Genomic DNA, 16,850 nt, shown 5'->3' on the forward strand with positions numbered 1-16,850 from the left:
CTAAAAGTCAGATATCATTTTTTCCAAAGTTATGTGTCAGAAATAAAGGGCAGGCAGTAAGCAACTTTTCATCAAAAGATTAGCTTTGAAAACCTATGATAATGTCATTTAAATTAATGGAGTATCCCCGATGTTTTGGGCGATGTCCGGGTCAAATTTGTAACGGTGGATCACATTTCATCGCGTACATGTATGTAAGGAGGAGACACCGGAGAAGAGACCGTCGTTGTATCAGACGGACGGGATGTTAGCCGCGATCCACATGCACATGAACAGCCACGATGTCGGGCGTTTTGAAGCATCGCAGTTGGGAATCTTCCTGCGATGTCCGTGAAACGGTGGATTGGATCTCCACGATGTTTTCCCTTTCAAAGCAACGTAAGTACGGAGATTTATCCCGATACTCGTATTTTGAAATTAGTTAAACCTTATCTTTAAAATGTGGAACTATATTACCATGCAGAAAGTGTTTTTAAGTTTGAAAAATCTCGCTAATTTTCCATTATTTTTCACTTCGGTCCCACATGTAGCTTCTTGTGTAAGTAAAATATGTAAATTAAGACATCGCCGTGTTTGTTTCCAGATTTGCTGAATGGTTCCAAAGAAAATGTTTTTATTACTGTGATTCCGTGCAAACATGTTTTGAATGGTAGCTGACATGATTCAATCGTAATTTAGTTGATTTTTTTACACCGAAATATGTTGATTCAATAGGCCAATGGATACTCAGAAACGGCTCTTTCACTGGTGATCATGACGATCACGATGACATCTCAATTTGGTACAAAATTTCTCCTTGTTTAAATTGGCTCCTACTGATTCTAGGAAATATGGGTATCAAAGACCTGAGGATCAAATTTGAATTTGCAAAAAAATGAGAATTTAGAACCAGTGGCAGCGCCACGGGGGAGGTAGACCCCCCCCCCAAAAAAAAAAAAAAAAAAAAAAATTTCCTGCTCGTCAGCTGATCCCAGCGCCCGAAAGGAGGGGGGGGGGGGGGAGCAAAATAATTTTTCTGTTACTACCCCCCTACACATAGTAGATGTGCTTTGTGTATGATGAAGCATGGGAATAATTCAATTACTAGTAATTCTTAGCTGTAGGCCTAACCTTCCCAAAACTTTTCATCTTGTTGAATGTTGGTATACTTTTCAGCACTTATTCTTTTTCCCTCATTTCTTTCTCCGTTTTTTCAATTGTATTTTTTTTAATTTCTTTATATTCAATTGTTAGGGACTTTTTCAATCGTATTTTAATTTCTATTTATTCAATTGTTAGGAGAGGGGGTGGGTATTTGTTTTATCAGAAAGCAAAAGCCTGTGTGATTGTTTTCAATGTGATTTTTTTATTGCAATATAACGACATTTTAAAAACATGTACAAGTGAACAAAAGAAAATGTGACACAATCAAGTTTGTTTCACAAGAGTTTATTTGCTGTATCAAAAGGTAAATTGCAGATTTGAATTCCATTAATTCATTTAATTCCAATAAAACATGAATATATTATGTAATTGCTTGAACAATTAAACTTCAGAGATGAAAATTAAATAGGATGGTCATACAGAACTAAATGGAATTGTCAAGAACCACCCTTGATTATAATGCAGAATAAAATTGGATTAAATTCATCCATTGAGAAACGAAATTGAAGTAAAGATAATTTATGAAAAGGTACAGGTAATGGGCAAGTAATTGTATTGTCAAAACAAAGTAGAACACAAAAGCAAATACAAAAATCTTTGTATAAAACATAACTTTATATTTAATTTATGAACTATGAAATGATGAATTCTATTTGCTATGAAAAAATACAAAGTGAGGGTTCTTGTGTATTTTGCAAGAACAGATCAGATTCCTTGTCATTGCCCTAGTAATCCACCCTCCCCCTTACTTTAATGAGAAAATGTCAAGACATGTACATGAGTAAATGATTTCATATAATATAAAATATCGTGGAAACAATCCGGCAAGTTTTGTTGATTAAAATGTAATAATTTGAATTGTGTAAAAAAAATAGTCAAACTTCCAAATACTATTTTTCTCAAATAACTACAGGTAGCCTCTGTTGAAGGTTAAAATGTATATCTTCAGTACATGAAGTGTCAATCTGGTGACCTGTACTCCTGGCCTGATGGCGAGGCACAATTCTACCTCTATCCGTTGGGTCACCGATCTTCTTGAAGTTCATAAACTTGTAACCTGAATGCAGAGAGAAATATTGCATGTTATTTCTAATAGTCAGGTTTAGTGTACAGTGTAATACATTTTTTACATTTGCCAGTAAGAAGTTTACCATATAGTTTTTAACTAAAGGAAAAGATTGTACTTTGCAGTTTTATACTTGAACATTTATTAGAATAGCTTAGTAGAAATAGTACATTTTACTCTCTCATTCACAACTCTATGTTCAAACAACAGGTGTAAGTTTTTTATTCAATTTGTCCACTAAGTACTTTACAATTGTCCTTTTGGCATGCTGGAACTTAATGTTTTATCCAATGCATCTATTCCAGTGATGACATGATTATATTTTAATTAAAGTCACTTAGAACTACATTACCATGTAACTGAGGTAAAACAAATTAGAGTAAACAAGTTATATGTGTAAGGTATTAATGCATTGTCCATGAATTGCATGCCAACTTTGTCTTGTTTTGTCTTGAAAAACCATAGCTTAGAAGAACTAAACTAGTACCTTTTCCCTACATCTTTTTCACCCGAGTATTGTATCAAAGGTATCAAAATTATAATCGTGTACATGTATGAATAAAAAAAAATTTACCTGTTCATTGATATGCATTTCAGAAGCTTGCCTGTAGATGTTGTATTTCTACACTTGAGTAAGATGAGTTAACTCGCATTTAGTGTGTTGATAAGTAGACTGTCAAGTCATACTATTCAATATGACCATTACAAGGACATGATGTCCATGTAACGGTGGTATGTACATTTGAAAGTGATATCTTTAAGGAGATATTTTAAAGTAATAAAAGATTTGGAGATCATAAGCTAGCACTCTTGTTTTTTCCCTTTAGACAGAAACATGTTTCAAGAGATAGACGGAAGTGGAACCTTGAGGATTACCGTAGTATTATTTTAAATATAATTTATCAATAATTTTGTACATTTTTCCTTGTTTAAACTCTAATTTAAATTGCTTTTATTTGCAAAGAATTTGACATGAAAAATGTTTTTCTTTAGTATAATCAATTGATCTTGTGCAAATATTCTAAGGCATAAAGTGGAATTTGGTGTGTATTGGCCATTAATGGACCTTAACTTAACAATGCTTCAAAGTATACCTCTGTTACTGAGACATGATGTCCATGTAACGGTGGTATGTACATTTGAAAGTAATATCTTGAAGGAGATATTTTAAAGTAAAAAGATTTGGAGATCATAAGATAGCACTGTTTCGTTTTTTCCCCTTTAGACAGAAACATAAATGTTTCCAGAGATAGACGGAAGTGGAAACTTGAGGATTACCGTAGTATGATTTTAAATATAATTTGTTCATAATTTTGTACATTTTCCCTTGTTTAAACTCTAATTTAATTTGCTTTTATTTGCAAAGAATTTGACATGAAAAATGTTTTTCTTTAGTATAATCAATTGATCTTGTGCAAATATTCTAAGGCACAAAGTGGAATTTGGTGTGTAATGGCCATTAATGGACCTTAACTTAACAATGCTTCAAAGTATACCTCTGTTACTGAGACATGATGTCCATGTAACGGTGGTAACACGAAAAATAGAAGGTTAGGCCAGAAAGAGTAATTGAGTTTTTCCAAAGAGAATATTCCATTCTGTTGAGGCATGACTTCTCTCAACTATTTAGTTCTACATGCCATCATAAATTCAATTTTCTAGACTGGTGAGAAAAAAGAATGACACAGAACATGGCACTGGTATACACACAGAGCATCAAGTTCCATTTATTGATGCTAAATCTATTAAAATATATATGCCATGTTGGAAAGTGTGGAATAAAGTGACTAACAATGTAGTTAGCAACATATTTATCAAGAGTAATGGAGATCAACCCCTTTATTTTGACAGTGGGAGAGCATAGTCTTAGCAAGGATGATAAATGATGTCCATGTAACGGTGGTATTTTGTCAAATCTTGTTTCTCAGTTTACTCCAATATGCAGGGTGGTATCAAATGCCTGTAAGTGGATTTAGTTGAAGGATTGTCCCATGAAACATATAAGAAATAAAACATTTCATTTATTACATTTCTATTTTTTGACCCTGATGTCACAATTTTTGCCCCAACCCCATGGAATGACCCATATTAAATGAAGGCAATTGCTTAGAACATATAAAAAAAATGTAGAAAAATAGAAAATATTAATGTAATTTGTTATTCATATATTAAAAATCATAAATTAAAGATCTAACATAGGTCAATTAATTTGATGATAATCATTTTTAGAGGTGTAAAATATTTCTTTGTGGGCAATGGATGATACCTGATATTTCCCTCTCTTTTTTGTTTTAGGGGGGAGCTACTTTTAAGTCATATTATCAGGTATAGAATATCCATGTGTTATGGGGGTGTAACAAGATGTTATTTTTGCACAGTCGATTGCAAATTTCGATGGAAATTTTGAAGTGTTGATCAATTTTGTTATTTTAAGAAAAATAAGAATGTGGACCAGTGATCTATCCAATTTGCTTTCAGTTACAATAATTATGAATGATTTGGGACCTAATAACGACTTGCAATCAATCGCAAATTTCCTAGAACATCCCACCAACTAGATTTTCTATTTTCTTTAGGTGTCAGGTTTTAATCAGTTTGGTATTTTGTCATATTTCAGAAAATATGTAAAAGGTGAAATGGAGGACAAAAATCAGAAGAAATGTAAAGATATTTCAACCTATTCCAATATATTCCGCTTTTCTGCAGTATAATCGATTCTTATCATTTCTAATCCCTCAGTCTTATTTCCTCTAGGGCGGCCGTATGGCGAGCCGAAAACAGCTTTTTATTCAAGCCACCTATACATTGTACAGTGTATGTATTTGGTAAAAAAAAACCTACGTAAGGCTGCCACAGGAGAAATGTGACTGAGGTATAATGACACTGCATATTCATGTATCATTTGTAATAGTATGCATCCTATTGCATGCAAGGTGGTTGATATGTAGTGGACTCACTATACACCACATAACTATTTTTAAAAGATGCTGAATCCTTACATGTACACAGCTTCTTCTAATTGATTTTTGTGACAAATTCTCCTGATTGTGTTTGAAGTGATGAAGCCAAAAGTTCATTCACCATTGTCTAAAGTAAACAATACTGAAAATAGACTTTGGTATCAAACTCTGTTTACAATCTTCTTGCAGTGGATAAACAAAAAGTTGCAAGAACTGTCACAGTTCAAACGTCTCATATCAATACGTTCTATGCATACCGGTATGTGCAAACCCACACAAAGATCCTATACAATGAGCTATGATTCGATGTACTGAGTTACTGTTAATAGCTGCCTGCTATAATATAAGTTTTTCTGGAAACTGTGCAATAATGTACATAGTTCGCTGCCCTATCCAAGGCAATTCTAGCCTTAGCAGGACAAAACAAATATAATTCATGATTAGCTCCTGAAGTCCTGATGAACTTCAAGTATAAAGAGAAATAACAAAGTTTGGTGACATAATACTGAACATACGTGGTATCAATACTTGGTATCAATGTACTTGGCGGTATTCAAGTTGGTCAGATGTACATTTTACCAAGTCTCTTGCGCTTTGGGACTCATGCTCATCCTCTCAAATCTCCTTAGAACTCACATAGAAGCCTATCCCCAGGCCATACACAATGCCTGCAATCTAATGCTGAGTCACATAAAATCTCACCCTACATGTAATGGGTCTTATACCCCTTTCATAAACCCAATTATGCGGCTAATAGCAGCATAACTTGGTCATAAAATCGGAGGAGGACCAGAGTTATCCGCATTATTTTGATGCTGCAATTATCCGCATAATAGCAGATCGGCACCAGATTTTGACTTTATGAACGCATTTCGAAAGTAATGCGGATAATTGCCATGGAGCGGTCACAAGGTCACCCTTTTCCAACGCAACCGCATCTCTTTTTTCTCTCTTTTGACGTGATCTGAGGAACCTTGTTCTTGCATTTCTTTTTACAAACTAATTTTATCTTGCCAGCCATGACCAAAGTTAGTGTCAGTATATCATATCGACCCTAATTTGGGTAATACTACTGTGAGAAATTTGCTTGCCCAGTTTGGGCAAGTAGGTTTGGTCTTCAAAACACTTGCCCTACTATAACTTTTACTTGCCCCTGGCAATCGGGCAAGTGCTTATGTAGCACCATACATGTATGTAAACAGAACATTGTTTGGCATTCAAGTGGTCCTGTGATGATGTCATTCATACACTTTTGGACACAATTGAAAATAAAAAATGAAAGAAATACCAGTACAGGTATGATTTTTTTTAACAGTCTAATACAATATGTTGTTTCATTCAACACAAAAATGCTTTGAACATATTTTCAATGTGAATGCAGTGTATTTACTTGTAAATTGTCCATGTGCACACACTGACAAGATTGAAGTTCCGTTGTGCCCTAGAAGTGTACTGCTGGGTGTTCAATGATGCATGGTCCCTGAAATATATAATTTTGCTATCTTTAGAAGGCTGATATTCATATTAAAATGAATCACAATCACAAACTGTCATAAAAGTTTGATTTGCTACAGTTTTTGCCATAAGTTCAAAAATAAAACCTTCTTTGAGAACTTTAAAAAAAAATCTGTGTTGGATTGTTGTTTTGTTATATTTGGGAAGTCGGCCATTTGTTTTGAACTCCCCCCCCCAAAAAAAATTAATTCAAGTTTATAATTTTGGTTTCATTTCATTAAGGCTAAACATACTACATAAGAATGTTTTACTTTAAGTATGCATGTAGTTTTCACTCTAAAAGATGTGATTAGTATGGGAGAGGGATCTCTGCTGTTGTCTCATGTGCCACAGAGATTTAAATTCTTTTATCTACCTCTGTACTGTGCTGTTAGCTAGTCTGCATGCCAAGACCTTTAGTTAGTGCATGATGCATATACAGAGCCTGAAGTTAATCTGCAAGCACAGACTCATACATGTTGATGTTTATAACACTTTAACAAATTGTACCATGTTTGAGTGAAGACTAGATGCCAAAGTTTTTGTCTGTAGTACTAGTAGAGCCAGCCACAGTATATGTACATTGTGAATATAGTCTCACTACTTCAGACTCAATACAGGGCTCGACATTAGCAGTGGCCCGGTGGCCCGGGGCAACCAAAAATGAGAGTCGGGCCACCGAAATTTTGTAAAAGCCAACACTTGGTGGCCCGGTTGGGCTACCAAAGTTTTGATAAATTGTAATGTTTTCTATTGTTTTAGGGCCACCAAAAATATGAAATTGATGATTTTGGTAGATTGTTTGGGCCACCAAGAAAAAGAGTTAGTGTGGAGCCTTGAGACTCTATATTATACACTATAACTATGCAAATTGTAAATGTACCAACATACTGTACATAGGGTTTGGAGTATTATAGTGTCCGCCCTACACATGGTATGGTATAAGTGTCTCATTTGAGTCTGTGTTTGCAGACTAGCTGTTATCAGGGAGATCTACAACGTATTTGAAGAAGTAAACCATTATCGGTACTATTCGGTAGCCTTATTACCCATTCATATACACTGGTGAGCTATCAGTGATCTTTTTGACAGATATATCTTTCTGATGATGAACAAGTACAGTATACAAACAAGGTCATTCCACTGCAACGCAACGTTGCTTACTTATTATTAAAATACTTTGTGGCCTTTTCGTGAATAGACCGTATGGGCTTGCTTTGCATGTTATGAATATTTATTGTTACATATAACACCAGAGTGTTGATATATTTGCAAAATGTGTAATTGCAGAGAAATCGCAAAAAAGCATGGCATTCCAGCAGAATATTGGGTCCATTCTCAAGCAATAACATTACACATGCCAGTCTAGCAATACATTTTTTAATTCATTGATTATCTTTGTTTTTAAAGTTTTGAAGAATTTTCATACATTTTCATTATTACCTTGTAAATACATTGCAATTCGGCCTGGCTGCTATGATGATTTTATTTTTATTCTTTCTACATGTATCTCGTATTCAGGAGGGATATCCGGAGAGTGCCTTCAGGTTTTGGGGTGAGGAGCGTGAGGCAGATATCATCTACTCCGTCTTTCTCAAGAAGGTCAGCTATAAGAAGTCTGCAACAGATGCCTCCGCTGCAGTTCAACAAGATGATGTTAGTATCAAAACTTTTCATTTATTTTATTGTTAATTTGTTGATGACATACAATCCTCCACCATTCTGATTACAAATTGCTTGCTGTGCCAAATCTGAGAAATCGTGGGATTTGGTCATTTGGACATGCTGGACTTTCCCCTGTAGAATTAATTGCCGCGTGCAGCGTTCGTAACCGTAAATGTTGTTTCCAGATTGCCTTTTAACCCATTTGAAATTGCCTTCTACAGGTAGTAGTTTCCTTTCATTGTGACAATCTGTATTCCTTTAATATCATTTGTCACTTCCGTCTCCTTGTATTTTCCCTTTTCTCAGTGCCTTTAATAGCACATTATCCATGTGGATTTGGCACTTTAGAAACATTGTGTATCATTATTTGATTATTTATTATTATTGTTGTTATTGTTTTTGTTGTGTTTTTTGTCATCTGATATAGAGTTCAAATTTATGAATATATCGCCCTGTTTACCAGCCAGCACAAAACTTTGATACAAATTGAAATATTAAAATCCATACAGAAATTATTTACAGGTAAATCAAAATAATACTATTACTACTTCTACTACTACTACTACTACTACTACTACTACTACTACTACTACTACTACTACTACTACTACTACTACTACTACTACTACTACTACTACTATATACTACTACTACTACTACTACTACTACTACTACTACTACTACTACATGTACTACTACTACTACTACTACTGCTACTGCTACTACTACTACTACTTCTACTTCTGATAATGATAATAATGAAATTAATAATAAATGTAATATGAGCAATAATAGCAACAACAACAACAGTGCCGAAAACTGTTCTCGCAGCGGACCCTTCTTAACATGATATTTTCCCGGTATTAGCCTTGGTAACAATGTACACACATTATGTCATTACGTTAGTGTTGTTCTTGTTTCATTGTTTATGTATGAGCCTCTTCTGCTGCAAGTGCAACTCACCATTTGAATTTCATTCTTATTCATTGTATTTCTTTATTTTCTCTTTTCCCTCCTTGTCTTGGATGCCTCTCCCAACTGATACATCAACCCTCAAAATTTCAACCCATAATATGATATATATACAACTCCTTTAAAACTGAAACCTGTATTTGGAATATTCCATTATCTAAACCCAAACACTGACCTTAATTTGGACTTTTATATTCATATTCTTTGAATCTCAAATATTGCATGTTTTGGGAGAATATTCTCTGATTTTTTTTTATTTGACTTAACTATTACAACAATACATGCACATATGATACATTTATATCAATGCCAACATTTTGTAATTTCTGTTGTGATGTCATCCTGTTGTGAAATACTTTTTCTCATATTCCATTGAGAAAACAAACTATTTGATAACTTGTTTAATTGTTATTTCCTTTTCTGCTAAATTTTCACTGCAATTACATGTGTGAGGAATGATTCGTCACATTTTGTTTGTGTATGTGTCACTTTGATCATGTTTGGATATGACTGATTAAATCATATGTCATCAATATGTCTCAAATTACAAATCATGAAATGATGACGCTCACACTGTTTTCGAAACTACGACATTCTACACCGCAATCAAACCTATTCTACTTTCATACTCTATGCTTTCACATCATGTTATTAAAATGCATTCACAATTTCTGAAAATTCCTCATCCTATGGAAAATCGATTGGCACATCTTTTCAAAATACATCCATGCTGTAAAATCATTCATATCATGCAAAATGCATTCATATCTTCCAACATTTGAGTATTATCCATGCCTTCCAAAAATCCCCTTGTATTCGTCTGTGGTCATACCCATGAACAATGTGTCTACATTTCAAGTTTACTACATTCACTCTATCCAAATATCCTACCTTCAATCCCGTCACACCTGTCCTGTTCCCTTCCATACCTGACCTAAAATACCTTACCAACCTATCAACTGTCCTTCCCATAACATCAACCACCACCATCATCAACCGATCACAGTCCTCTCCGGAAAGTAGTGTTCAATTCTTATCGTATCTGCAGTGGGAGACATTGAGGATACGAACCATCAAGGCGGCGTCCGTGCAGCGCCTTGTGGAGTACCTTCCAATAGCCGTAGAACAGATGGATTCTGTCTACATCAATGTTTTCTTCTCAACGTACCAAACCTTTAGTTCACTCCGCGAGGCACTGGGTATTCTCCTCAAAAGGTATTTTTGAAAATCTTCATCTCTGGATGTTTTATCGTTTGGTTTAGATTTTATTTTAAAAATCAGGGATATGATACAAATGCCAAACATAATTTGACACCATATTGTTTCCTTTGGATGTTATACACAGTGTAATATATGTACATATAAAATATACAATAATTCTGTTTACTAACTGTCTATAGTCTTGTTAAAAATATCATACTTCTTGAAATAAAGATAGACCCTCAATATTTATTGTACAATTGAGCTTGTTGTCCGGATATGTTTCATGTTCCTTCCTGAAAAGCAAATTATATGAATTCCTTTATTTTGAAGTTTGAACTCCAATGAAAAGAGTTCCTGCATTGAGACTTGTCTGTAATCATGAACAGGAGGTTCCTAATTAGTGTGACAACTTTGAAGCTAATTTGATGACCCCTTAATGGGTGCTCATAATCTTTTTGTCACCTCTGTACAATAATATGAGTATATTTGTGCTCAATAAAATAATCCCTCTTTTCTCAAAACTTTAAAATGGTAGTGAATGTTCTTCTTTTTGTAGTGAGTGTAATGATCACCCAATAGTCTTTAGTTATCACTTTAAAGCTGAGAATCTCCTCTTTCAGTACTTAGGGATATTTAACAAGGAATTTATTTCTGGTGACTTTTTGTTGGTTTTGTCATACCCGGTGGGTGTTTCATAAAACTGTCCGTAGTTACATGTATGAGTGACTCCACAAACAACTGCAGATCCTCTCTTGTGGCATGATATACACAAAACTTTCATTGGTGTTGATTTAGCACTTAAGAAAGGATCACTAATCATTTGTCACAAGTCACTGGTAACGTACATAAATTGTTATGAAACGCCTACCAGGTCACATATGATTTTCAAAATGTAAAATACGAAATATTGTTCATTTTGGTTCTACAGGTATATAGAACTGCAGGAGGGGTCAAGAAAACCAGAGAAAGACAGACAACTTAAGTGAGTATTTCCTCTGTAACTTACGGAAGAAGCATACTTTTAGCGTAACTCTATTTAAGATCAGAGCAATAATGATAATGAACATTTAGAATCATTTAAAAGATAATGTAATGTTCTGGAAAGCCAAAAGAAGCTTGAAAAGACTCGTGGACATTAATGCAAGTGTAAAGTGAAAAGTTAAAAGGGATGTGCGCCCTGACGTAAAGTTGGCTGGGGTAGAAGCCCAAAGAAGAAGGAACATACATCCACCAAGAACAAAATGGCAACTCCTCTATTCCTTGATGGATTCTTGCCAACCCCCATCAATACCCCCACCCCCCTGTATCTCCTTACTTGCACCTCAAACCATCAGGATGAACCCCCCCCCAAGTGGTGGTAAATGTGTTACTGAGAAGATTCATTCACAATTTTTTTATCACAGTTCCTCTAAACTTTAGTATTGAGTCAAACGCGATCGGTTACTCATTTATTAACCCTTTCCATGTGTACTTCTCACCAATGCAAACTTGGTGGCGTGTGAACTTCGAATTTCAGGCTCAAGCAAACAATACATTGTTTCCCTCCCTGAAAATAGTTCAGCACAGAGGGGTTCATGGCTCAGCGCACAAAGAGTTAAAGGGGAATGAAACCCTTCGGACAAATAATGAGAAAGTTATGAGCATTTGAATATTGCAATCACTAATGCCATGGAGATACTCCCTTTGGCAATGCAACAAGGATGTGTGATGTCACATGTGAACAACTTTCCCTTTGATGGACTAAAAAATACCCCCAAAATGTCTATTTTTGCTTTTTCTAATGGTGATACAAACTCTTTTATCTATGACGTATTCTTTAAAAATCTGTATTACATGTACATGCACTCCTGTAGGAAGAACAAATGATCTACTGATAGATGTGATAAAAGAGGCAGTTTAAGTGAAATATATACTGAAGTCGTGGGGAGAGTTGTTCACAAGTGACATCATACATCTTTGTCGCATTGCCAAAGTGAAGATCTCCATAGCATTAGTGATCGCAATATTCATATGTTCATAATTTTCTCATTATTTATCCGATTTTTCTCAAACTTTCGTTGATCTGTTTCTTTGATTTTTCTGTTTCCACACAAGCTATCTAGTTCCAAAGGTTTCATTCTCCTTTGAAGATCTTCCAAACATATTTTTCTCACATTGACTTCCCATCTTTTATGCAAATCACAACTCTTCCTTTTTTTTCCAAACTTCCATGTTCAGGAATATCCGGTCAGTAGTTATGATGTGGCTTGAGGAGAGCCAGGACGACTTCCGAGAAGCGCCTGACTACCCTTGCCTTCATATGATTGAGGAGTTTGCACGGGATGTGTCTCAGGATGTAGAACTCCAGCTGCGCGCTGAATACCTGATGACATCCTTTGAGAATGAAGATTCACCAAAGAGTAAGTCTAGTCATGAAGATTGTTATTCATTCAGTCTGGTTTTAAACAGCCAGAGAATCTTGAACTAAAATTGAAATTCAGACTTGATATTGTTTGTTTTACTACATTATCTTTTGTGAAAAGTGATAAAGGAACGGTGTAAAAATAACAATAGAGATACATTGACTATTAAAGACATAACAAATGAGAGCCCAGGACTTGTTTCAGGCTCATGGTGGGGAAAACTTGGGAGAATTCTGGTTGTAAATAGGTGCGTAGCGACACATTCTACGAGCCGATGATGACTGGTGTGCTCAGATGAAAGATTATGATGATGATAGATGATGGTGATGATGGTGATGATGATGATGAACAGCATTTGTATAGCGTTATTTATCTGTAAATAAACATTCAAAGGCACCGGCTCCCCAGTATGTCACACATTATTCACAAATTTGCTGGAAAAGATGGGTCTAGTTCAGATTTGAAAGTCACAATGTTGTTACAAGCACAAAGTTGGATTGCATTTAATTATGTATTTGAGCACACATACAAGCAATCAATGTAATGGCAAAACTTCATATAACAAGAGATTTTCGATTGTGTCTGGCATTAGCAGTTAGATGTACATGCATATTGTATTATTTCTTCATGAACATACTAGTATTGTGTTGGGTCTTAATATTGCAACCGCATGGCTTTGATAGGGGATTAATCATTCATTATGAAGTATTAATTGGCCAGGATTGTGGCTGGTATAACAGAGGTGAAGCAGCAAGGATTATGGCTGGTATTTATATAAGTGGTAAACAAAACAGATCGGTACCAGTAGCAAGAATGGGAGGTACATATTAGACCTGGGGTATTTTATTTCCCCCTCCCCCCCCCAAAAAAAAAAAAAATTGCATGACATTAGAAAACAACGTATCAGTAATCTGCTAAATCTAATGTATCCGTCTATTTATACGTGACATTAGAATTTGATTGTTGATTTAGTGAATCAAGACTGAGAACTTAACTATTTTTGAAAAGTTTCTGTCTATGAAAATCGAAGTCAAAACATTTTCTTGCATATTTGATTTTATTTTGTTAGTTTCTTAAGTTTGTATATTACTTTTGCTTTCAACTCTTTTTTTTTCAATTGTTAAGAATATCTTCGCTACATTATCTTAATGAAATCATGAAATCTATTGATTTTGTTTCAGTAAGAGTAAGAATAATGCTAACGATATAGGAATTCTGTCTCGAAACAGAATTTGCATGAAATATTTTAAATGAAGTCATGTGTTTGAGCAATTTAATGTTAGTGTCTGACATAATAACGTGTAAACTGTAAATTCAGATCCACTTTAATACCCGGGCATCACATTAAAAAATCATTTGAGGCTTTAAATGATGAGGGCGATGGCCCATAATTAAAAAAAAATGCAACACAAATAACAGTAGATAGTATTAAAACCAATGCCCATCCAATTAAACAAACCATGCCTTTAGAAGAAAATCTGCCCATTTAGGCTTCAGTCACAACTCAGAGTGGCGACCAACCGATTAATGGCCTGCTCGGGTGCTGCTGGAATTTAGGCATCACCCAATCAGTTTTGTAGAAGGTGAGTGGGCTGTAAAAATAATCGGTGGCCAAGCAGTGTCCTGTTGATTGTAACCATTTATAGTTTTAAATTGTCTACATGTTTACCAATGTGCACAATAACACCTCAATAGTATCATTCCTTCAAAATCATTTGACCACTAGATTTGTGTTTTATGCAAGTTATCAGAGAACTCGGGATATCTTGTTTAAAACTCTGAAGAAAAACTGGGGACTTAACACTCACTGTAAATATTAAAGAAAAATTTCAGTTTTAACAAGGTCCTTGGTTGTAACAATTTGAAGAAAACAAAATCCTGCAGAATCCAATCATGTAAATGAGGCACTACATATTGTAGATTGGTATTAAAGGGGTACTCCAGGATGAAAATAATATTATTTGAACAGATAAAACAAAATCAGCTTAAAGGACAAGTCCACCCTAACAAAAAATTGATTTGAATAAAAAGAGAAAAATTCAACAAGCATAACACTGAAAATTTCATCAAAATCGGATGTAAAATAAGAAAGTTATGACATTTCAAAATTTCGCTTCATTTCACAAAAACAGTTATATGAACGAGCCAGCTACATCAAAATGAGAGAGTCGATGATGTCATTCACTCACTATTTCTTTTGTTTTTTATTGTTTGAAATAGGAAATATTTTGATTTTCTCGTCATTGTCATGTGAAATGAAGTTTCATTCCTCCCTGAACAGGTGGAATTCCATTATTTTAACATTTTGTGCTTCAGGCAAGGAGGTCCTAATCGTCAAATTCGTAAAAATTGAAATATTGTATAATTCAAACAATAAAAAACAAAAGAAATAGTGAGTGAGTGACATCATCAACTCACTCATTTGGATGTAACTGGCTCGTTCACATAACTATTTTGTTAAAAATAAGCGAAACTTTAAAATGTCATAACTTTCTTAATTTACATCCAATTTTGATGAAATCTTCAGCATTGTGCTTGTCTGATTTTTCTCTATTGATTCAAATCAACATTTTTCTGAGGTGGACTTGACCTTTAAGTAAATTATATATTTATTGCTGCAGCTTTAATATTTCTTTATAAAGGGAGACATGCCATTCCCCCCTGTTATGAAAAAGGAAACAATTACTCGACCTAAAAAGTAGTAGGTATGTGCCGCGGGCGAGACAAAAAAACGGGGGCCTTGAAGCAGGCTCATTGTAAAAAGGAGGGTCCCCGGAACGGGCTTTGGAACTACAAATGTTTGTGAAAACGGGGGTCCTTGGAATGGGTCGCCTGCATGTGAGTGCGTATGCATCCTTATGGAATGGGCATACGTGCATGCAGCTATCCCGGCGGCACGGGCACCGCGTGCGCTAGCGCAGAGTCGATGGTCGAACAGCTCTTTGCGGCTGCTTTTCACCAAAATTGCGACTCATTGTAGCAGATCGATGTGGCCAGAACGGCGTAACGGAATATATGCGAAGCTTCGGAGTGGATTTCTTTCTTCTTTTTTTCTTGATAAGAAAAATGTGCCATGCTTTGGAGTGGCTTTCTTTGTTCTTTTTCTCAAGACAAAAATGCTATGCCTTGGAACGGAAATTTGAGTGTAAAAATGAGGGTCCTCTCCGCGGCACATACCCACTATGCATCCATATACCGAGTGCCCCCCTCCCGGGGATGTGGCATCATCAGCCCACCTAAAAATGAATATTCATGATGACATGTATAAAACCGTTTGCAGAAAATATCGCCAAACCTTAAAATTAAGTAGGCCTAACTTTATTTGAACATCAGATTTTGATAAATTTCAGCATTTACATGTAGCTGTGTGAATTTTACTCTATTTATAAAGATGTAAATATTTTCAGCCCTGAGTATCCCTTTGAAGGTCAACTACATGTACACTCCAAGAAATTATGATTTTGGGGTAGAAAAACGATTACAGGATTCATCTACATACCCTTTCCTTCATGTGTACACACTACACAAAGTAACCAAACATAATTGAATCAAATTGAGGATCTGCTATTCTACTCAAAATAGATATCTACCAAGCAATCACAAGGGACAAATCAAGGACTGTAACATGGCAATGTCGAGAAACTCTTTGTAACCATGGAAACATTGTAATGAGAAGGCCCCTTATTATCTGATAGTCAGCTGTTATGATGTTGTGTATCCATTTGGATTATTATACAGATTCAGATAATGATAACATGAGACAGTATTGATGGGTGTGGCCAGTATGCACATCAAAATGGTCATGAAACAGTTATATACATGTATGTTCCATCATGTTGCCATATAAAGTAAAGCAAAACAAATCTGAAAATTAAAAAGAAATTTACCTTGAAAATGATTGTTATCACAACAAAATTAATCACTGAAATTTTATTGTATATTCAT

The 16,850-nt window shown here is 35.0% G+C and overlaps 1 protein-coding gene across 3 annotated transcripts in view; it reads left to right on the forward strand.

Moving 5' to 3' along the window:
- The window catches only part of LOC121429262 (ral guanine nucleotide dissociation stimulator-like), a 49,774-nt gene that overhangs the window by 2,780 nt on the left and 30,144 nt on the right, over positions 1-16,850 (forward strand). For 2 of the 3 annotated variants that reach the window (XM_041626242.1, XM_041626243.1), the window contains exons 2-5: positions 8,185-8,319; positions 10,307-10,515; positions 11,432-11,485; positions 12,721-12,902. In XM_041626242.1, the coding sequence (XP_041482176.1) occupies positions 8,185-8,319; positions 10,307-10,515; positions 11,432-11,485; positions 12,721-12,902 (580 nt within the window). The remainder of the gene's footprint in view (positions 1-8,184; positions 8,320-10,306; positions 10,516-11,431; positions 11,486-12,720; positions 12,903-16,850) is intronic. The other variant, XM_041626244.1, reaches the window with a different exon arrangement.

Source organism: Lytechinus variegatus, chromosome 15 (assembly GCF_018143015.1).
Source record: "Lytechinus variegatus isolate NC3 chromosome 15, Lvar_3.0, whole genome shotgun sequence".
NCBI lineage: Eukaryota > Metazoa > Echinodermata > Echinoidea > Temnopleuroida > Toxopneustidae > Lytechinus > Lytechinus variegatus.